This window comes from Oxyura jamaicensis, chromosome 20, assembly GCF_011077185.1.
Source record: "Oxyura jamaicensis isolate SHBP4307 breed ruddy duck chromosome 20, BPBGC_Ojam_1.0, whole genome shotgun sequence".
Lineage (NCBI taxonomy): Eukaryota > Metazoa > Chordata > Aves > Anseriformes > Anatidae > Oxyura > Oxyura jamaicensis.
Window position 1 is genome coordinate 12,064,093 of NC_048912.1, and position 22,978 is coordinate 12,087,070.

General features: G+C 40.7%; 1 protein-coding gene across 2 annotated transcripts in view; it reads left to right on the forward strand.

Annotated features, from left to right (window-relative positions):
• Positions 1 to 22,978, forward strand: part of CDH4 (cadherin 4) — a 454,811-nt gene that overhangs the window by 253,433 nt on the left and 178,400 nt on the right. Inside the window, exons 1-2 of one of the 2 annotated variants that reach the window (XM_035344249.1) lie at positions 22,488 to 22,492; positions 22,641 to 22,864. In XM_035344249.1, coding sequence (XP_035200140.1) covers positions 22,724 to 22,864 — 141 coding nt within the window. In that variant the 5' untranslated portion in view covers positions 22,488 to 22,492; positions 22,641 to 22,723. Of the gene's footprint in view, positions 1 to 22,487; positions 22,493 to 22,640; positions 22,865 to 22,978 lie in introns of those variants that run through there. The other variant, XM_035344248.1, reaches the window with a different exon arrangement.

Genomic DNA, 22,978 nt, shown 5'->3' on the forward strand with positions numbered 1-22,978 from the left:
TTCAGGCTGCCTCTCCCACTTCTCCTAGGTTAAAGCAGCAAAGTGTGTGGAGAAAGGCGACCTCATAACTTCATACAGGACCTTGTGCCATCCAGAGCCCTCCTGCTGTACAGTCTGTGCCAGGAAAACTGTCCTGAAACTGTGGAAAATGCCGAAAAAGATAAGACACGCATGTCCCCAGTCCCAAGCTGTTCTGCAAAAGGGTTGGGTCATGGGAGATGGTGCTCAGCACAGGGAAGTTCTCGAGAAAGGCTGATAAACTGTGCAAACAGATGGGGGCAGAGATACTGATGTATTTTCATTTTATTCTGTCCCTTGTAAATTCAGCATGCTGGACAGAGCCTCGAGCATTGAATGGGCACTTGACAAATATTCAGAAAATCAGTGATTTGTAGCCCTGATCACTATCAGCTTTTCCAGTGTAATCTCCGGCTTGTGCATCTCCCCTGTGAAGTTGTCAACGTTTGCTCAGAGGTTGTATGGCTTGTTAGCTCTAGATGCATGTTGCTCGTTAGAGATAGAAATGCATCTTGCCTTTTTGAGGGAAGCATTAACAATTCCACTCTGCAAAATGAGGGGTTCATTTAAGTCTCTTCCAACATTCTCGTGAAAAATTGTGGCCCCTACATAGGCATCCTCATGCGGTCTCGTTTGCACCAGAGCACACCAATTTCAGAGTGGTTTTCATCTCAGTGTGGTTCTTTAATGAGAAAATGCCTTTGTGTCCTACATAATCCACATAATTAGTGCATTTTGGAGTCAGCTCAGATGGGATTTTCAAAAGCTCAGTGCACAGGCTACTCTAAGGTTTAGTTATTGAGAAACTTACAGCTTGACACAGGCTAAAATGGGGAGCTTTCAATAACCTCCTACCCAATGTGAGAGCAAAGCGTCTGATGTTGCTGGGAGTGTTTCACAGTTTGGACCCTGTCATCTGGGCTTTCTTGGATGATCCATTTGCTTTTTCTTCTTCTCAGGTTCCTGATTTTGCAGAGGGGGAATGGTGATGCTTTTGTACCATAAAGATTTTCTGAATTTTAATTAATGACTGGCATGTTTTGGTACTTGGGGAAAAAGTCTCACTTGAATTATTGCTTTGTGAGATTATTGTTTTTAGAATGGCATGTGAAGAATTTCTTCACATATATTTCATTTACTCTTGATATCCTTCATCTTCCTTGTTCACATGTCCAAAATGTAATTACAAAACGTTCCCTTAGGAAATAAAAATTCTAAGTGGACTCACAAGCCACAATTGAAATTTGGGAAGAGGGAGGGTTACTTTTGTCACTTATTTTGTTATTTTGTTTGTGCCGTAGTGGTATTTAGCAACTGCAATTGTAGAAACCATTGTACAAAATAAACACAGAAAACTTGATCCTTGCCCTTGTGGCTTTGCCATTTCAATGTACGACGGGGCATGTTTGATGAACTGAGATGGACAGATGGGGCGAGTCCTCAGAAACAGATAACAATTTCCGCAGAAGAGGCAGTCATCCAGCACGCCAGCTGCCTAACCGCTGTCAAGATTTTTGGCAAAGGAGATGTTTGAAGGAGGAGTCCGAAGGGAGATGTGAAGGTAGCACTGCTGCTGTTCACCAGCAGCTCTTCCATCATTTGATGGAGCAGCAAGGGAGGAAGGGTAAGGCTGCTTGCTCGAGAAGATGACAAGAAAATGCCAAGGCTCTGGTGGCACAGGAGCAGGGCTGGGGGGGTGAGAAGTGTTTGAGGGGTTGGCCACTGAGCTGCTGCTTGGTGCGGTGGCAAAAGAGGGACCAGCGGTGTGCAGTGAAAGAAAACAGCCTGGTTAAAGCCAGGAGTCAAAATCCTCACTGACGGCTTGAGGCTGGACTCAAGCAGATGAGGATGAATATGATCCAACACAGATGCACATAGTTTTCTGATTATAGTCCTGATTTTATTATAAATATAGTTGTTTGTGGTCCATTTTCTAATCCCTTTCTAATCCAGCTCACCCACCCCAAACAAATGATGGTGTAGTGTATTTCCTAGCTGGCACATAATGTTGTTATAAACATGTAACCTTCTAAAAATAATAGCCATAGCATTTAGGTACAATATTCTCCAGACAGGGAGGATGCAAGAGTTCATTTTCAGATTGCCATATTTGGGGAAAAAAAAAAATAAAAATAGAACCTTCAGGATATATTGATGTCTCCTACAATCTGGGGATTTGGGATCTATATACAAAATGTGCTTTGCTGCACTTTCTTTGACTTGCTCTCTGTCTCCTTTTTTAATGATAGGCATGCTTCCAACTAAATCTCAACTTCCTGCTTTCTAATTAAAAGCAAAGGCTGAGGACAGGTAAAGCACTACGGTGAGAAGACATGTCACAGGAAAAAAAAAAAGAAAAAATAGCCATCTAGAGAAACCATCACAGTCAGATACTTATTCTCTCTTACATCCTGAGTGATATTATTAGCTGAAGTATTGTTCCTGTATTTATCTAAAGGCACAATTAAGAATCATTTTGCAGACTATGTTCTTTTATATTTTAAATTAAATAAAATATTTTTTGTCTGTGCCTTTCCCCTTATAGGAAGAAAAACCTCTGGCTACTTTTAACCAAAGTCCCAGCCTTAATAGTTATGCTATACGATGATCAATAGCCTGGTAATGAGTGAACTTTCTGCCTCCATAAGAGCTGAGAATATTACTATGGGTGTGATCACTTTAACTCAGTATTGTGAGATGATAAACTACCTTTTAATAGAACATTAACATTAATCTAAACAAGATTAGTGGAGCAAAGCATTGTACGAATAAGCTTGCTCAATTAAAACAGATGGTCTTCCATGCTGAATTCCATTATGTTAATAAAGCCTCCCTTGCATACCCACACGCTTGCGTGTGCTCATGTGAGTTCTCTTTTTCCAGTTGCAAGGAGTGTGGTACATATAAATTTGCTTAGTTTTGTGCTACAGTACTCATTTTATCATCTATTCTGAGAGCTCTTCAGAATTTCATATTTATCAAATTATTTCTGAATGATTAACACCAGATCTTTACATTTTCTTCTAATTACATGTCTGTCATCAATCTTCACTATTTCTTTTGCCCCAAGCATTTTAGAGAAGGTGGAGAGTGATACAATTCAGCAATTAGAACCGGCTGTAAGCATGATTAAGGCTGTCTAAAATCAGAGGAGAAAAAAAAAAAAATCTGACTACAGCAACATTAACGTGTAGTGTTAGCCAAAATTAATGATCAAACCTTGCATCCTAGCATCTTAATATTGTCTCAAGCAAAATGACTTTACATTTGGAAGGAATGCAGTTGCAATCTAATCACTATTCCCCCCTAGACAAGATTTTACTGTTCATTACTAGAAGAAATAGAGTTTTGTTGCTTCAAGAATTATTATTTTTTGCTTGGGCAGGAACTCAGCAAAATATTCACATGTATTAGGAGGCCCTGAGCTTTTCATTTTATTTTTTAAAATTCTTTGCTTTAAAGAAGCCTCTTAAGGAATAATTCATCTCTAATGTAATCCTTTCAGCCCAAATCAGCTAAATTAAAAGGTGGTATAAACAGACATGATTTCGTTTCTCTTCCCCACACCCTGCCTTGCTGCTAAGATGGAAGAGAATATTTTAGTATTCTGTCTACCTAGAGTTAAGCAGAATAAATCACTGAATACTGTTTAGCCTAAGTTTTAATGCTTGGAGCTAGCAGAATGCAAGAATAGGATAAGAGTTACTGCTTTTTCTCTTTGCTTATCTTGGTGTATTCTTTGCAGGCTTTTCATCATCTTTTGCGCTTCATTTGCCACTTGAACACTGTCAGGAAACTGCCTAATATGAACAAATAATGGAGGAAAACTCTGGTCAGAAGGTTGCTATATAGTTGCCTACCAGCTTTGGATGCCCTAAACCTGCTAGGTCTCAGTTGGCTCTTTTTTGTTCCCTGGTAGACCACATAGAGTTTCAAAATATGAAGTGTTGGTATCTGCTTGCTCAGTGACATGACTTTTCAAAATAAGTACTCTTTGGCCAAGCCAAGGACCTTCATCCTTCAGTCATCCCTTTAAATATCAGCTTGAAAACCAGACAATGGCAACAGAACCAAGATTTTCAGGACTGTCACCACCAGACATGGGGGTGAGAGGTTGGAGCGGGCACGAGCACTTTCGTTGGCTCTTCTGTGGGATGTGGAGTGCTAGGTGAATACAATTTAATAATGCCTTAGGTGATTTCCTGACATTTCTAGATATTTGACTCTGCACAGCTAAAGCTCTCTTTTAAATCAAAATGACCCAGGTGCTTTTCCTGTACCCAGGAATAGAGGGGTGATGTATGGAATGGAAGTAAGCCATCATTAAAAGAATGATTGTGTGTGTGCTCTACATTTCAGGTGTGAATTATTTTGGGGGGAAACAAGCTCATGAGAGCAGGTCTGCCTGGAAGATGTCAATGTCAACTTGGTAAACAAGATTATAGGGTGAGCAGAGGCTATTAATTATTGATGGTCACTGGAAACTGGTGGATGGATATGTACACCACTGCTCAATCCACTGTGACTTAAATGTAAATGAAATTTAATGTAAAATCATGTATGATTGACAGCTCATCAGCTATGGGCTAAAAACAGCTAATGTGCTGGTGGGAGTGTTGCCTTTTCATTTCTCAGGTTTCCATGGCTGGCTTTTCCACAACTAGAGTCTGAGATGTCTCTAGTTTGTAACTCAGAAATACCAGCTTTCCAGTACAGATGAACAATAAATCAGAGGAGAAAGGAGGAGGAGGTATTTTGGAAGGGAAAGACTGTTTCAGAGGATAAGCTTTCTACCTTTAAAGCTCACAGAGTTTGCAAGATAAGGGTTTGCTCATGAAGAAATTTATCCATTCAGTTCCTAGTAATAGCGATTGGTACAAGTCGTCAATCACTGTCAAAAACCAGCAGTGGCACACAAGGACGAGAAGTGTGTGAAGTGAGCTGCAGAGCAATAGCTCACTGTTTTCTCTTGCACCAACTGAGCATAGCCAAACGGGATATTGGTCCTTTGCTGCTTAAGCAGCCAGAAATAACAGGGTAGACAGCTAACATATAATATCACCGCTCCATGGGGGTGTTGTGTAGCACAAATACCCAAGGAGGAGGGCTGCATAAACATATGACAGTGGTTTTAAACAAGACAGCCAGTATTTTTCTTTCTGAAACTACTAGTTGGCAGGATCTTCCCCAGATGGTTACATTCCTCCCCACTACCTTTTCATTTTACAGCTTCAGTACCGTTGGTGCTCAAGGAAATAAGTGACTAACAAGCCAAGCAGGTAGGTGCCAGGTGTCCTGGCCGTGTACACATGCCCTGTTGCATATGCCACCTTCTTGTCCTTGTGCAGCTTTGTGTCCTCATTTTCATCATGTGAGGACACAGGACACAGAATACTGGGGAGGGCATTCGCAGGGGAATATCCTGCAAAGCAGAAAGACTTGCCCATAACAGCCAGGTTCAGCCCAAGGGGCTCAAATGCCTAAGTGCTCAGAAAATGAAAAGGTTTGGAGGTTGGCTTAAAGAAAGTTGGCCAGATAGAAATGCTGGCCATCAGGGAAAAGCAATGGCAGGAGGAAGAGGTTCTCCTGAGGGTCTGTGGTTGGAGGGGGCTGCCCCATAGCACTGCATCTGGCCATCACGCACTTAGGCAGGAAGGGGAGGCTGGCAGTGGTTGTTCCTGAAGTAAGACCGAGTATAAAAGTTTGCTGAATTTTCTTTGATTTGTATAAACATTCAGAAAGACATGAAGATTAGCTATGCAGATGTTAGTCATCTTTATCCTGGGCTTATGTTGTGGCTGGTGGGGGTTCAGTGGAGCTCGATGTCTGTCCCATCATCTGCGTAACAGCTTGGTTGTGAAAGCAGATAGCACTGGTTGGTCAGATAAGAGCGACTGCAAATGGCTTAATAGAATAATTTGCAGCATAATTAACTGACTTCTGCATGCAAGTGTGGTGAATCAACATCAACTGATGCTATGCTTGAGCATAAAAATAATCAAGGTCACGTATTTCAGCACTGAATGTGGGATATCTTTAAAAGTCCAGAACCATGATGGTTTATGCAGCCAAAATAAAGTTGTTAATATTTCAAAGAGTCGGAATCAGAAGGGTTCGTTGATGTTTGTATCCACTTCTGGACAGTTTTCAGTAACTGTAATTTGGGTGACAGACTATGGGCTCTTCCCAGTGTTTACATGCAAGAAAAAGTCATATTCTGTTTTGCCAACCACGTTTCAAACAGTAACATGTCTCTAATACTTATGAGAAACTCTTAGACATCATAATATGATGTCTAAATAGGAATAAATAAATAGGAATGCCCGGGTGAGTGATAGGAACCTTCTTCAGGTAACGTGGTGGTAGTGACTGGTGCTGTTTGGTGTTGGGTTTCTTTTTATTTATTTTTTTAAAGTGGAAATTTGGTCATGTTGGAGCTTCAGAGGATTTTTCATGGGTAGCTCCTCTTTTCTTTGCTGGCTTTTCGTATCTCCTTTTTTTTATTTGCCCAGTGGTCTGTGTGCATTGTTCATACTGTTTGTTTTAAAGGTCAGAAATGTCATTAAAACTGTATGGTTTTATGGACTGAATAATATCTTTCTTGTTTCTTATTTCAACCTTTCACATGCTTTTTATTACACAAATGTAGAAGCTGGTTACTTTTAGTTAAAGCCCCCAATCCCCCAAAATGTTGTTTTTAATTAATTCAGGTATAGCACCTCATAATAGAAATGAAATTGCTAGTTGATGTAGCATTTATTGCCACGGCAAGTATGGAACAGAAGGCAAAATTCTTCATGAAACTGTGCTAATTTCCATAATATAATATGTTATTAGGTCAATTCACTCATAGTAGTGAGGGTATTAAAAGCAAAAAAGAAGGAAAAATTTGCTTGCAGTCTAAGTCAATAGTATGAGCCATCCCTATACACAAATACTTGCTTTAAGGGAGTTTATTCATGAAAGCAATTTTTGTAGAATATCCTGCTTTTCTATAAAGGGAGTCTTTTGTTGTTGTTGTTTGGATGTTTGCTGTTTGCTTTTCTTTCTTTTTTTGTTATCACATAGCAGAAAAGTAATGTGATTAATGAACAACTTGAGTTAATTGGAAAAAAAATGAGATAAAGAGATAAACAAGTGCCCATTCTTCCTCATGTCTGCATATTAGCTTAAATTCAGACATGATCCACAATGAATAATTAAATATTAAAAATTAAAGCGTGGTCATAGAAGTGCGGTATAAATAAATGCATATGTGTTCTGTGAAAAGATTTATTTTAGTAGTTAGAATAAACCTTAAGGTGTAGTCTCATCATGTTACTAACGAAGTGTTTACATTGAGCTAGACATTACTGACAGCAGTACTGGCAGTCCTTACTAAGGCCTGGTTTTGGAAAAACTGCAAATGTGTGACTTTAAAGTGTTGAAGTGCTACTACCAGTGTTGGAAGCAGCACGTAAGAGCCAACACAATGTCCTCTTGGGGTCAGTGCCAGCTGCTCCCTTCACATCTGTAAGAGGATGAGTCTGCAGCTCAGTTTTCTTCATGACACTCTGGTACCTATCAGTAAATTAGGATAATTATATCTTTAGGCTATCGATGTCTGTATAGTTCATAAAAGGAAGGGGTATTGGGGTTGAGTAGGGCGTTCTTTGATACCATTCATCATGCTCATTTAACCTTTAAAATAAATCAGCCAGTCAATGTGTCTTTTTCAACCAATCAATAAAAAAATAAAAAACAAGTAAAAAGGCATACCTCACAGATGACTTTTATGGCCTCACATGGCCTGACTTCACGATGTCTGCTTAGAACTCTCACAACTGAGTTGAAACAAAAGGGACCAGACAGCACAATGATGGGCAGAGATAAGAAAACTGCCCTGGAATATGATTTTTTTAGTATTATCTCCTCTAGTAATAAACAATAAGTAGTGGATGTCTGCATGGATTTGAAAGAAGGGAAGATATCTGTTTGGATGAGGAACTTTTGAATTAAAAAGATGATTTTGAGCCAAAATATTCTTACAAGTGTATTACTCCACCTCATGAGTTTATCGGTGCGCAGACACAGGCTCAGCATGCTGTCGGTGCTTTCTGCTCTCAGATCTTGGCAATTTAGGTATCTGTGGCAAAGTCTTTTTCCCATCACATTCCCAGAGATTCTGTCACATGAGTAGGGTCATTGAGGCATTAACGAACACAGGATTTCTGCATAAGCACTTGGACCTGAGCTGCCCAGTCACTGCGTTTGGTTTGCAGGAAGGAAGGCTGCTGGTCCTCATGGCTTTTCTGTAGGGCCGCTAAATGTTTTCAGCAGAGTTGATCATTTAATAGAAACATTATGACATTTCCAGAAATAGATTTCAGTCTTTTTGTAAGATAAGGGAAAGGCTGGTTGTGTTTGTCACATCCTTTGTTTTTTACAGAATTAGTTTTGATGGATGAAGCAGCGGCAGAGAGATCTGAAGTTCACAAGTAGTATTTATTTATTGCACTGTGTGTTCTTTTGTGGTGTTAGTTATTCAACCTTAACAAATCAAAAAGTTCCTTCTAAATCAACTTCTTCCCAGAAAGATCTAGAGTTTCATCAGAAAAAAAAAAAAAAAAAAAAAAGTTAAAAACCTCTCAATATGAACGCTTCTAACTACTACATTCATTATTGTATTACTGTTTCCCAGGGGAGAAAGGATGTTTTATTCTTCATGCAGTGTCTGTATGTCTCTTCTGCTGAGAAAGTGCCACCTTCAATAGCTTCTTTAAAACGTTAACGCCTGGCCATCAAAACTGGTTCAGCATCCCCAAAACATTTCCTGTGATCAGAACGGTACAATAACGAGTAAGGTTTGGCCATCAGCATGCTGGTTAACATTAGGAGCAGTAGTTTTGTGTTTCATTTTCTTTGGGTTTTTACTGAAAGAAAAAACAATTTCTTTGGTCTGTTCCCATTTTGGAAATCAAGTAACTACTTGCTTGCAAAACATTGGTTTCAGTGGTACTTTTATTTTGTCTAAATATTCAGTAGAGGGCTTTCTTCAATAAAGGCCATATGCATATTTTTGTGGGTTTGTACTATTTTTAGAACTACACGCAGCTTTCAGTTTGTAGTAAATAGCTTAGAAAAGCATCTAGATGGATAAACCAAATACAAATATAATAGTTACACGATCTAGTTATAATTAAAATCCAGGGGGAGAGAAGACATGCAATAAATCAGAGTGTATATGAACCAGATGTTGTCTATTTTGGGCAGCGGTGGGAACTCCATGTGGCTCCGAGAGATGAGGCGAAGCTTTGTGGACAACAAAATACGCTTTTCTAACAGCATCTGCCTGCCTGTCCTGTGCCAGAATCCACCCACCTCTGTCGTTAGCTGCTCTTCATCCTAACGGTGTCTTCCTTTTAGCCTTCTGCACTCGTATAGTTTATGCGACTTGGTTGTTGTAAAAAGCTTTAGAAGCGGGGAGGAAAAAAAATTTATCGCCTGTAAGAGAGAATCTGCATAGGTAGTGGGATGCTGCCAGGGAGGAATTGCATCCTGCCTCGAAGAACTGTGCCATCGCTATAAGCACTTTGCAAAAACAGGTCTGCTTTAAAAGCACAATGAGAAAAAAAATCTGATATATCAAGGCTGATGCTATCTGCTCTCAGGAGCAATTTGATCATAACCCTCTTTGTATCTGTCTCTTCCTCTGCCTGAAGTTCCCTACCTTAAAATGAATTTGTTCCTGAGACTACTCACAGGGGTAATCGAAACTGGTCCTCTCTGTCAATGACACGTGTATAATGACATTTTACTGCTTGTCTTAGCCAGCCTGTCTGAGGAATCCTACTGCTAATTGTTGCATTATGAGCTGCCCGCAGCCCCGGGAGACAAGGCAGCACCGGGGCTGCAGCACCGTGGGATGGGCTCGTACCCGGCTGCACATCCACCCCATGGGACATCCCTGCTCCCTGCTGTCCCCTCCAAAATGCCCGGCAAAACATGGGGCAAGGTGGGCTCTGCCCCAGTGCTCTGCAAACCAGCTGCTACCAACAGGGGGTAAAATGCAAATTTTATTGCAGCAAGACAATGTTTTCCTTTTGGATTCTGGGTTTTGTGTGCTTTTGGAAAGCATTTGGCAGCCACAGCAAGTATGTTTACAAAAAGAGCAGAACTGGTAAAGTTCAGGTTCGTGTTTGGATTCAGCCCCAGCAAACTGAAGCTGAAGCTGTGCCAGACGTTTGAAGCTGCCAGACGACAGTTCATCTCAAACAGAAAGCTGAAGAGGGGGAAAGAAATTTGTCAAATGTATTCCATGTGGAATTTCAGGCAATTTAATTTGATTCACTACACTCTGAAATGTCTTGGACTTCCCTATTGTTTCTTTACTTTAACACTAAATTTGATACCTTCTGGGATCGGCAGTGCTTTGTGCTGCATTTGTCACGTCCTCTAATTTACTGGCTTTAGTGTCTCTGTTTTAATTGAGGCTGGCGAGCCCTGCCAAAAGCACTCTGTTAACTTTAAGGTCGTTTGAGTCCTGAGGTCATTCTTCGGGGGGGGCAGTGCTGCCTTTCGGGTGGGGACCGCTGCAGTAAGAAGGGATAAAAGGGGTAAATATGAAGAGGGGGAGGAAAAATGATGATAATCCTCATCTGCATGCCTCCATCCAAAACACCAGCAGCTGAGCCCCATGGCTGCAAAGACACGGATGTCAGGACATGGCCACAGCAGGGTGGTCACTTGGCCAGTGACCAACATGGGAAAGCGTGGAGCTGTGTATGATCGTGGTGTCCCTTCTGCCGTGACTTTCCTGCTCCATGGGTGAATTTCCCATGAAGCCAGTGGGCACTGCAGCCTGGCCCCGGGGCAGAAGCATCACAGCTCTCTGCAGCAGTGCAGCCCCTCCATCTCTCGTCGTGCCCAGTATTTATTACCTGCCAAAGTGCAGCTCCAGCATCACGGCCACTTCTTCAGCTCCCTCTGACCAAGTGCCAGAAGCAGAACCCAGAGCCTCTGGATCTGTAAATAAAGCTGCCTGAATTTGTCCAAATGTCAAAGCAGTGGAGCACACCCAGTACCAAACAGTGTTTGAGTCCATATAATATTAATTTATCCTGAAACCTGAACACTTGTGTAGGCTACGGCTGAAGGAAAGGAATGTTGCTGGTTTTGTACAGACAGACAAGCAGAGGTGCACAGACTGCAGGTGCAATATAGTGTTGATTCTTACAGATAAATATATAAATATATAAATCCAATCCTAATATTCTTGCCTGAAACATCTAATTTGCTATATTGTGATTGGCCTCCCTGGATGAGTGCACGTTTGCTCCTGAGCCAGGCTCAGGAAGATGAGAACAGTCAAGCCCAAAGTTGTCATTGTTTACACAAAAGCCAAGTCAGCAAGGAGTTCAGTGTCTTTACTGGTATGTCTGATTTTTTTTTTTTCCTGATATGTGCAGCCTCTGTTTCTAGGAGTTGAGAGTTTGTTTGTTTTTGAAGAGCAGGAGAAGAGAAGAGCCGGAGGCTATCTGACACAGCTGTGGTCAGAGCATCTCTTTCAACTTCTCTTCCTAGGCTGCGAATGCCTGTGTTCACTTTTTTTTTTTTTTTTTTTTCTCCCTGAAATTTTCCTTCAGCTCCCTGTGTGTTTCAAATACCGTTCTGGCAAGTTGCAGTAAGATAGATCTGGGACAGAGGAAAAATCCCTGGGGGTGCAAGGCTGTTATCGGTGGGGCAGGTGGGAGCTGGCGGGGACGACTGCAGTGGTGCAGATGTTGTGTGTGCTTGCCCACCTCCCACCACTGCTCCACAGTGTGGATGTTTCTGATGGTGGCAGGGCTGGGGCTCTCTGCTCTGCCCAGGGTTGTTTAGGGGAAGGTGCTTGGTGCAGCACGCCCCAGGTTTCCCCCAGTCCCATTCACCCTATAGCTTCTCACAGTGATGCTCCTGCGTGGGAGGGTGGGCTCTTTAACCTGGAGGTTTCCCTGCGATTACATAGGATCCTCCCTTTATAATTATGGTATTAGGCTGCTATAAAATCTGTAGCTTTTCCTCAAGAAACATGTAGTGAGGTTGAAAATCTTTTCCCATGTAGATAGTTGGACAAACATGGGAGTGTTGTGTAAATCATTAGCGCTATGGGTAAAACTTCCAGATAAAGTGCCCTGGGATTGATGTACTCGGTGCTGTAGTAATAATAATTAAAATGCATACTACTGCAGGTAATTCCCACAACTTGCACTTTGCTCTGAAGCTGAGAAACTCATTGATTAATCCATGGGGTCAATCAGTCCAACTTGTTTGGAGAGTTAATCATAGAGAGCCTCTGCAACAGGACCAACACTGAAATAGGTTTGTTTGCTGCTGCTTAATCAGAGAACCCAAACTCTCCTGTAGAGTGGTGAGAGGTTTGTTTCTACTTAGCCTTTAATTGCAAAATGATCTCATTAGTGCCATCGTGAATCTCGGTTCTATCCTACAAATGGATGGAATATAAAGAGCAAAGAGTAAAAATTGTTGTCCATAAAAAGTTAACATTTGACAGAAGGTGCCATGCAGTTGATATGATCAAGATTTACTGAACCGGGGTTGCCTTTATTTGCGTTTTTATCAAAAGCTACATCTGCTCAGCCCAATGGCTTTTGGTCTATCTTACTTTTAAGAAAAGAGGAGGACTGCCATAACGAAACTATGTCAGAGTTTTTAGCCAAGGATAAAAGAGTATTGAAAACAAGAATGGAAGCCAACAGCATATTTACTGTGGCATTCACCACAGAAAGGGGTAATCCTCTAAGTTATCCCAGCTCATGGTGCTGCTTTGCCCTTCCCACACAAGGGAATTCAGACCATGTATGTGTCCTTCTTACTGGCCTCTGGCTCATTTATTATATATTAATTTTTGAAATTTCTCAGTAGGGCGGAGGGAGAGTGGCAGGATCTCAAATGGGCAAGGAAATCCCAGGCAAAGCAATTGTTGCCAAAATAGGTGCTGGAAAACCAGAGGTGAGGTTGCACACCCAGGGCAAAGTATTGAGTATAAAAATGTGGAAAGCAGCAAATGTCTCTAGCACGGAGTGCTAATAGATGCAGGTTTGTGTTCCTGTACTGGGAACAGGCTCAGGTTTGAGTTCTACATCATGCAAATCCAATACAGACTCACTGCCTTTTGAAATCTGGGTAGCATCTCTGCCTTTGTGGTAAGCTTCTGGCTTGGATTTAGAAGATTGGGGATCAAATGACTCCTCCCAGCCCAATTCTAAATACCAGGAAGAGAATAGAGGGTAATATTCCCTTTACTAATATGGGTTTCTAATCAGATAAAAATAAGTGACAGTGTAGGAAGAATCCCTCTACTAACTGCCAGAACATGTCGATTTATCAAATTTTTTCCGCTGTTGCTCTTTTTTGAGCCAGCCTCAGAGCTGACAGTGTGTGTTTTACAGTGCAGCAAGGTAGATTGATTGATCCTAAATAGAAAAGCCTTTGGGGTCTCGAGCTGATGTTTTAGCTTTAGAAAAAAAAAAAAAAAAAAAAAAAATGAATAAAGCATGTTAATGTAGAGAAAGAAGCCTGCTTTAATTGGACCAACTCCTGGCTTGCTGAAAATTAATGGCTGGCTGGCTGTTGCCACAGTGATTCATCTTTTCTATCATGTTCTGCAGTCCTTCTCTCCAGGGGGTCTGTACTCCCCTCCAATTCCAATACCAAAAGTGAAATACACTTTTTTTCCCCTCTTAAAAATATATATTTTAGTTGAATTGGCTTCAAGTAAATGAAAAATAGCACTGGTGGGAATATGAAGGAGGCAGGCAGTGTCTGGGAATTGGGTTTTGTTTACTGTAGGGCTGGTTTTGTTTTGTTTGAATGGGATTTAGATCTTTTCTTAATGTACTCTCAACTCCTCATTGCTACTGGCTGACTGTACAGGTGACAGAATGACTTTCTAAAGGATCCCGATTTCAGTGTGTTGAAACATATTGTTCCTATTTCTTTTCATCTGGCCATAGAAACAGAAACCGTGTGTAAGCAAGAGCTGCTAAAACTGAATATAAAGCTGGGAAAGGCATTGAAAGCATTTGGGTGGCTCTGGAAATGAAAAGATGAATTTTCTGTACAGTTCTACCAAGCCCACAGTTTTGTTTTGCTTTGTTTTCTATAAATTACTGTGCACGAACAAGACTTGCAGTTTCCCCCATAAAACCTGTTGGAGGCAGTACTGGCTGTGTGAGGGCACAACATGAACTTGAGCATGAGGTACTTAAACGTTTAATAACGTGTGCCCAAATCCTATATGGATCATTTGATCTTGGAGGGGGTTGAGCTTTGGAATTTAAAGCGGCAAAATTCAAAATATATTTTTAAATGTAAAACACTTCCATGTGCCTTTTCAGATTTATCTTATTGCTGCTGGAGATAGATTTCTCCTCACTGGCTGCAGCAGAGGTGTTATGGGTTGACTAGCACATGGAGTCACTTCTAACACGTATGCAAGAGGTTGGAAATGCCAGGATTTTTGTATTATTGCATATTCAGTATAGGATGATTCACTATAACTGAAGATTACAAGAAGATAAATAAATAAAGATCTTGTTTAATGTAATTATATATGGTAAATTGTTATGGTAATTTATTATTATTCCAGTAAGGCAAATATTAGAAGTCATAGCTCAGAGATCATAAATAATCCTCAGAAAATTGGTTGTGATGTTTAACATTGACCTGAGATACGGAAAATGGGTAAAATTGCAGCAGGTTTCTGTACTGCAAGAAAGTAACATAAAGAAAATGCTAAATCATGCTAAACATTTTCAGCAGCTGATACATGTTGGGCAGTTCATTAATTCTGCTAAATCATTTATTATTTTTGTTTTTTACTCTGCGAACCCTTAAAGCATAATCGATGCCTTATGAAGGGTGTGAGTATGCATGCTTTTTATACACATTTGCATAGCAACCAACATACATCCATTAATTTCCAACGTTTTTCTGTATCAAAGCATTTCTTAAACTGTATACTTTTAAGTGTGATCACTAGGGATATGTTTATTAGACTGTGAAGTAGCTTTTTGAATAGCTGTTTTTACCTTTTACCAGTAAAGTTGGGTTTTCCCACAGTACTATAAATATTAAATAAAGACACTAAGAGTTTTTTAGTGTAATATTTTTAATGGGGATGTGGTTGAAAACGTAGCCCATAAAATTAGTAATGGCAGGTTGAAAAATATACATTATTTCTGTCAGGTTTTACAGCTATCCTTTTTTCCTGTTTTTGCATTGTTTTTCTTGTACAGAAGGAGAAGGGCTCTGAGTATTTTATTAACCGCAAAGCAAATCTAGTTGTGCTTTGTATGATAATATTGGATTAACTGTAAGCAGGAGTGCGACAGAAATAGCACTCAGGACTTATATGTTGCAATGCTTGTAAGTGGAATGGCTCAAATTAGGCTTCGTTTCCACAAAACACTGAAACAGCAACATTTCCAAATTCTTTCGCAGTGGTTGAAAAGCCTGCTGTACCTGTATGTATTTGTTCTTTTAGTATAAGAGAAACAGGATGTCTTCCTCTCAGCGTTAGCCTTTTGTACATAAATATTTTGGTCCCAGAATTCCACCAACCATTTATGTTTCTCGGTAGGACTCTGTTTTATTGAACAATTTCAGTAATAAGCTGTGTGACATTTCTTAATTTTTTAACCCAGTGCTAATTTGGAAATTTGCTTTTTGAAGTGCCTCTAAAAGTCCATTTTCCCATTTAAAATATTTCTCTCTTATATTTGGTTAGGCTACGTATGGGTGATTGAGGCAGTGCAGTCTAACAGTTTGACTAAGAAACTATGAGCCAGAATTTCAGGATTCAGCTCCCAGCTTTGCTGTGGGTTCCAATGTGGCCAGGGGAATTCTTTTGACTGCAGTTTGTTCCCATTGGTGTAAAAGAATTTCCTCACAGAATCATGGAGGGATTGTTTGAGCATAAGGAAAGATGCCTTGAAAATGTGTCCCTGTAAAAGTTTATACTACATCCTTATTTTCTCAAATAAATGAAACTTTCCAATGAGACACAGCACTCTTCAGTTAACATTAGCACTTAATGGAGAAATCAGTTTGCAAGCATGCAATGGGCTCAGAGGGTACTGAGGAATATGCAGGTATTTTTGCTTAACGGTGTGGTTTCCTGCCTATTTGTAGACAACAGGTTCCTCTCCACTAAGAAGTTCTTTTCTGTTTTGTTTTTATTTTTGATGTGGTGACACACCAGCAAATGCTGACCAGGGCTGCTGCCAAACCCATGCAGGTGATGAGTGCTGGTGTGTGGGAGCATTGGGCTGGAAGTGCCAGGGCAGGAAAAGAAGCTATTTGCTAGGCATCACATGAAAGGGATGTTTTTGTACATGCTCAGTATTCTACAGTTCACCTGGACATCTAAAATTTCCAAAGGTTGTGGTTAAGCCATCCCCATATTAGAGGTGTTCCTGAGGATGGACTTGGTGGTACAGGTTCATCACAAGCACACCAGGCATACAGGAAGCTGCTCAAGAGACACAACCTTAGGAAGAGAGAGGATCCTACTATAAATAGGGGTATGTATTTGCTGCTTTGAAGTTCATCAGGAACAAAACAACTTTGCAGTGCTAATACTTGAAACCATGGTGAAAACAGAGTCCTGAAGGGACCTGTATCCTGAAGCGTGGGCTGATGGCATGCCAGGGGGTATATCCTAATAAATAAGTGTTATCCTTCTAGCTCTTGCAGCACTGTGCAGCTTGCCAGAGGGGGCACTTTTTAATGGACTAGGAGAAGTTAAAGGAGAATCCAGAAGGATAAGGCTTAAAGTTAGTTCTTTGGTTTATACCATTTATAGTCTTATTAAATTCAGTGTATTTCTCAGACATTTGGAGGGCAAGGAGGTTCAGTGTATTCGCACATCTTTCAAGATCCTCACTTGATCATTTGACTCTGTCCAGCTAGCTTAACAAGCTAAATAATAAAAGGGAACAATGCAAAACTTGTTGAATTTTTTTTACCCTGTGTCTTTTTTGAAGAAAGATACCATTTTTTCCTCAGATGCCCAGCGGTTTGCTGCAGACTCCTGCAGTTTCTCTGCCCATCACTCAATACCTATTTCAGCATATCAAATTGTTGTATTTCCTCCTTTCATAGAGAAGCAATTAAAAATGATGAGGGTAAAGGGTTAAACCTAAAAGCCTGCTAATGAGGGTGCCTTCTTGGTTTTCTTTTCATCAGGCATTTGATGCTGTTTTCAGCATAAGCTTTCGATAAGCATCACTGAACATTTTTCCAGAGTATATTAAAAAAAAGTTTTTTTTTTTTTTTTTTTTTTAACCATCCTGTAAAAATGATAGATGTGTGGCTCTGCTGTTTATCTGAAATCCTAATTACTGATGCTCCAGCTTTTGAATGTTAAATTCATGCAGTGTTCTTTAGACTTCAAACTGGTCAAAGAAAGATGGATTTGTGTCCACAGAGAGATCTAAGTCTGGTAAACAGAGCCAATGTTTGTTTATTTATTATTTTATTTTAAAGTCAAGAGTTGCATCAACTGCAAGTAACGTAGATTTACAGCTTTCTAAAGAAATTTAAAAAAAATGATTTTCAGCCATTGAATGAAATTTTAGTTTCTGTCTTGATGAGAGGATAGAGTAGATGTGAGGTAGAATTTGAAAATATGGAAGACACCTCTTTTCTTTGAGTTATGGTATTTAGTATAGAAAACAATGTATTTTTTTCCAAATGTATATATAAATTTTTGAAAAAATATTAAATATGTATACATGTGATTCTATATGTATATACATAGAAAAATATGTATGCATGTGTATATACATATAAAAAGCAATTCCTAGTAGACATGTAACATTCCAAAGAATCATTTTCACAGGGAAACAAGGAGGATGAGCATAGGATTACTAATGGCAGTCCTTGCAGCCGTGTGGTGAAAATGTGAGCAGTTCATCTATACTGCTTCTGTGCTGTGTACAAATGGTGCCTAGAGCAATAGCAACAGCAGTACCTAACAGCAGCTCAGCGTGGTGGTCCCTAATATTCAGGCCCTGATGGGTTTCTGAATTGTCTTCCCTCTGTGGTTGAAATGATCTGCAAAGTTGAGCTCTCTTATTAGTAGTGGCTGTAGGAGAACATTTGCATTGAGATCTGTTTGTGGACGTCCCCCACAGCTGCCCTGCCTCAAACTGAGGGAAAGCAGAGGGCTTAGCTGGAAGGATGATTAGCAATTTTTGAGGCATTTATTGTACTCCCTTACACAAGACAATGAATGACCGTGTGTTTTGCAGTATGTCCTGGGAGTGAGGCAGGATCTTTACCAGTGGAATAGTGGAAGTTTTTATTTGAATTTAATATTGAGTTTTGTACATTGCGGGGCAGTCACAGGGGTAGATCTCAGGTGAAACTCATGTACGGTGCGGTTTTCTGAGAGCCATGTCTAGTTTTCATTGTTGAGAGAGATGCTTTGGAGTTCAGTGGTGGTGTCCTTGGAGCCACTGAAGGGGCATCCACCAATGGCCACAGCAGACACAGGGCCTCAGCAGTGAGAGCAGCAGCACCCACAGGGGTGCGGCAGGGGGTCGGCCAGGGCTTTCTGCACTTTGATTTATTAAAGCATTTTTTTATGACACACGATCGTGTATCATCTAATTGAGAACATAAATTGCTGCCTGTCATGGTGCATCGATTAGTCAAAAACTTGTCACAAAAGCGTTGGTGCATTTCATCACAGAGAGGTTGAACTGTAGCAGTGTTGAGCTCCTACGTGGCTTTTGTAGTAGCAGCAAGGCCTAGGACAGCACTGTGGGATGTGCCATGTCACCTGTCCCAGTTTTGAGACACCTCCATACTCCCACATATGTCCCCAGAGTCCCTCCATGCAGTTCATGGGGTGGCACTTGGTGAGCCAGGGCCTATTTGCTGTCAAATAGGCCAAGGCCTATTTGCTGCCGTCCAGGCCGTCGTGTGAGGTGCAGTCCCCAGCAGCGACTAAGCATTACGAAATTCCTTCGTCCCTGAAAGCTTCCTGTGCTTGCAGCTCCTGAGGCCTCTTCGGAGGAGCTGGCTGTGTCTGATTTATTGCCGAGCATTCATCTACCTGTGCTACCTGGGAAGAGCAATGTGGAGCAGACATGTTGCTTGTTTAAAAAATTAAACTTAATTTCTCTCAGGATTTTCTCTGTCTCTAGTCAAGTTTGTTTTAAACTAATGGAAGTAATTAGCAAGTCACAGAGGGACTTTGTCTAAGAGGTAGCCATTTTTAGATAATGGAGCATAAAAGTCGACACAGTGACATATGACACCAGAGCAGCATATTGGAGCAATGCGCTGTGTCTTAAGCAGATGTTTAAGTACTTTGAGTTCTGAAATCACTACATACACCTATAGAAAGGGATTTATTTTATTTTTTTCTCTCAGACTACTAGTACACTGTAGGGCTTTCTTTTAATCTCAATAAAATCAAAGTAAGCTCTGAACTGTTTTTAATGTGCAGTCATTATCACTCCTTTCTCTCTTCTTCAAATGTCTTTTCTTATATGATATGTTGGTACTTCAGGAGGTATAGATAGAAGTCGCTTTTTTGCACTGCCATTATATAGCAGAAGAGTGCAATAATATGCCAATTGATGTACCTTCTTTCTAATAATGCTGATGGCATGAAGCTGAAAATAAATAACGCATTAGCAGCGAAGCACTCAATGTGTTCGCATATATTTGTTATAGCTGTGAATGCAAGGGAGATTTTCAGAAGTTCTTGATAGATGAAGTGCAGCAGGGTGGTCTCAAGGGATGGTGACACCTTCCCTGCTGGTACCAGCCACCTTGTGGGTCTCTGAGGCCATCACAGCTGCTCTGGGTGTCCAGTGCTGGTTCTTGCAGCTGCCAGAGACTGTGTGTATTTAATCTCATTCAGCATTTTCATGGGTTGCTATATTTCAGGCTAGTCTAAAATTAAATGAAGGCAATGGACAGACTTGTTGCCTATGTTTTTAATGTAGAATGAGCACTGGCCTGGGATTGTCCATATGGTCAGGTCAATGAGAGCACTGCAGAGTTCTGGAGTTAATGTGGTCCTTGCATTATTCCCAGTAGATCATTTAGAAGTAACACCTTGTTTGGGGGGGATAAGAAATTTTGGCCTACTGGAGATGAGCTGTTGTGTGCCAGTTTACCTCAAGGTAGAGCACTGACTTGTATGGACTGGTAGCCATTGGCACCAGTTGAGTTTGGCCCATGCATTGCATGGCACGGGGAAACTTGAGAGGGGCCTGAGCTCCAGCTCTGGCAATGCTGAAGTTTGAAGCCTCATCACGGAGTCCTAAATCTTTTTAAAGTTTTGCTTCAAGCTGTATATGTGAACTTTGAGGTTTGAGATGATTTTTAGCTGCTCTGGGAACCATGGAAGTGTAAGCTTTCGTCTTTATTGAGCTTGATGGAAGTCTCACCTTCATAAGACTGAGATCCTCCACTCCAGTCTGCTGAATCTGCATTCTTCTATCTGCACCTTGCTCTGACACTCAGTGACTGAAAGCAAGATGCCAAGAGCTTCAAACTGTGGTCAAAGTGGCAATTAAGTGATATCCTGTCCCTTATAACAATGGTGGCCAATGTTTCATTCAGACTGCGAGTAATGCAGGAGATGCTGCTTCCTATTACACCAAAAACCATTTGTTATGCTTCTGGAGATAGAAAGTAGAGATAACTGGTCAAATGTCTGGACTAAAGCATTTCAGATGAGATAGACATGGAGGTTATTTATTGCAGGCTGAATGACAGTGAAAGATAAAGACAGGCGGTTTTGATTTCCAAAACAAAACTAAGGGACTTTTGTTTTCCTTGGCTTTCCAGAATCTAGTGCTGTAGTCTATAACGTTGAAATTGCTTAAAAGCATTACCCACACTTTTTTTATATTCTAGGTAACTTTATCCATCTTCTTTTTTTTTTTTTTTCTTTTTTTTTTTTTTTAGAAATTAGTGTGTGACAGTTACTTTGTGCTTAATAATTTACTATGTCATTAGGTAACAGTTCCTACCACACGCACATAAAAAAGTACTAATGTGGCTTAAATAAATACACAGCCTGAAAAGCCTTTGTAGATGTACGGTTACGGCATGATCACAGCACTCCAGTTATGGAGAGGTGCAGTATAGTGAAGAAGGGAAAAAGGAGTCCTGTGGTCAGTGCTGAGGACTTGGAGAAACTTTGTTTAATTTCTTCTTCCACCACAGTCTGCTCCTCTCACTTCTCCATGGCGTGGTGGTACTGGGGACTTTTCGGTTAGCAGTTTCCTCACTCCTTTTTTTTTCCACTTTGGCATCCCCTGGGTGTTTTCCTTTAAATCCAGTTTAGCCCCTGATTCAGCTCAAAGCAGCACTGCAGAAGCAGTCAAAGATGGGAGAATCAGGAAGAAAGAGATGGCTGGGGTCAAACTGGCCCCAGGAGCTCCTTTAGCCTGGATTGCCTCTGCACCCCTTCTCCCACCACAGCCAGTCTAGGTAGGACTCATCTTACCTAGCTTTTCTTCTGCAAAGTTAAGTGCCTGCCAAGGCAACATCAGACCTGGGCTAGCTGGTATTCCATATCTCGGAGCATTGCTGCAAAGCTCTCAGAAGGTGCAGCATTACAGAGCCCATGTAACAGGACTAGCTAGAAAGCTGTATATCCATTCACACTCACTTGAGATATTTTTACGGGTACAATATGTTTTCTTTCACCACATGTGTGTTCCACCCCGTGGATTACTTGAATGGCAGAAAGTGTTTTGTTTCCTATGTGATTAGCTGCAGGTTCAATTTCTATCAGATTTGTCAATTTTGTCATATAATAGTTTGGTTTTTTTCCAGCCTAATGTATGTGACATGCTTCATAATGTCAATAAAAACAGTTTTCAAACTAGACTGTAAATGAATTTGACCGAAAAACGCCAAAAATAAAAATACCAGTCACTGGGGAGCTTGGATCCAACAGTGTAAGCTTTTAAATGACAAGTTGTGGTTTGTGAAGCAAAGTTTTACAGTTCCTCTTTGCTGTAGCTGTAATGTGTGGAGTGGTCGACCAGGGTGGGATGGCAGCTCTGGCTGTGGGTACCTACTTCCAGTAGTGGATGTGCTCCCCAAAATGGTTTTAATTTTTCTTCTTTGTATAATTTTTTTCCCTCTATATTTCTTATAATGGAATTGTTCTGGGCTTTTAAATTTCAGTTAAGAATGTGCAAATAGGCTATCTGGTAAGTAGGTTATTGAAGGGTTAGGGAAATGGAGAACATTTCGTGCAAAAAAATACCCACAGTGTGGGTAATAGACTCCAGTCGAATTTAAAAGATAATGGCAACAAGGGAGAAATCCACTTGTAGAAATGGGGAACAGCTGTGTTTGAGATCTAATGAAACTGTATCAAATACTTTAAAAATGGCTTACAACTTCTTCCCCCGGGAATGGAGATAAAGCACAAGAGCACTCCTGAAAGGTCGAAGAAACAGTTAAATCATTTCCTTGATGGTTATTAGAGATATAGAAGACATCAGTGAAAATTAAATGTCTGAAACTTGTATTTGATTGCTTTTCTTATCACGCCAATCTCACACGTTTCTTCCATCTCTTGCTCTCTGTTCTAGTAAAATTTAATAACTGTGCCGGTAACAAGGGAGTTCGGTATGAAACCAACAGCTTGGACTTCAAGGTGAGAGCAGATGGGACCATGTATGCTGTCCACCAGGTGCAAATGCCCTCGAAGCAGCTGATCCTGATGGTGACCGCCTGGGATCCGCAGACCCTGGGCAGATGGGAGGCAATCGTCAGGTTTCTGGTGGGAGAGAAGTTGCAACACAATGGACACAAGGTAAGATGCTTTCAGAACTCTTTTTCTTATTTCGTTCTTCATTTGCCTCTGTTCCCTAAGCCTTTAAAAGTCACATGCAGCATAGGATTGTTTGTGTCGTCTGGTCTGTGCTTC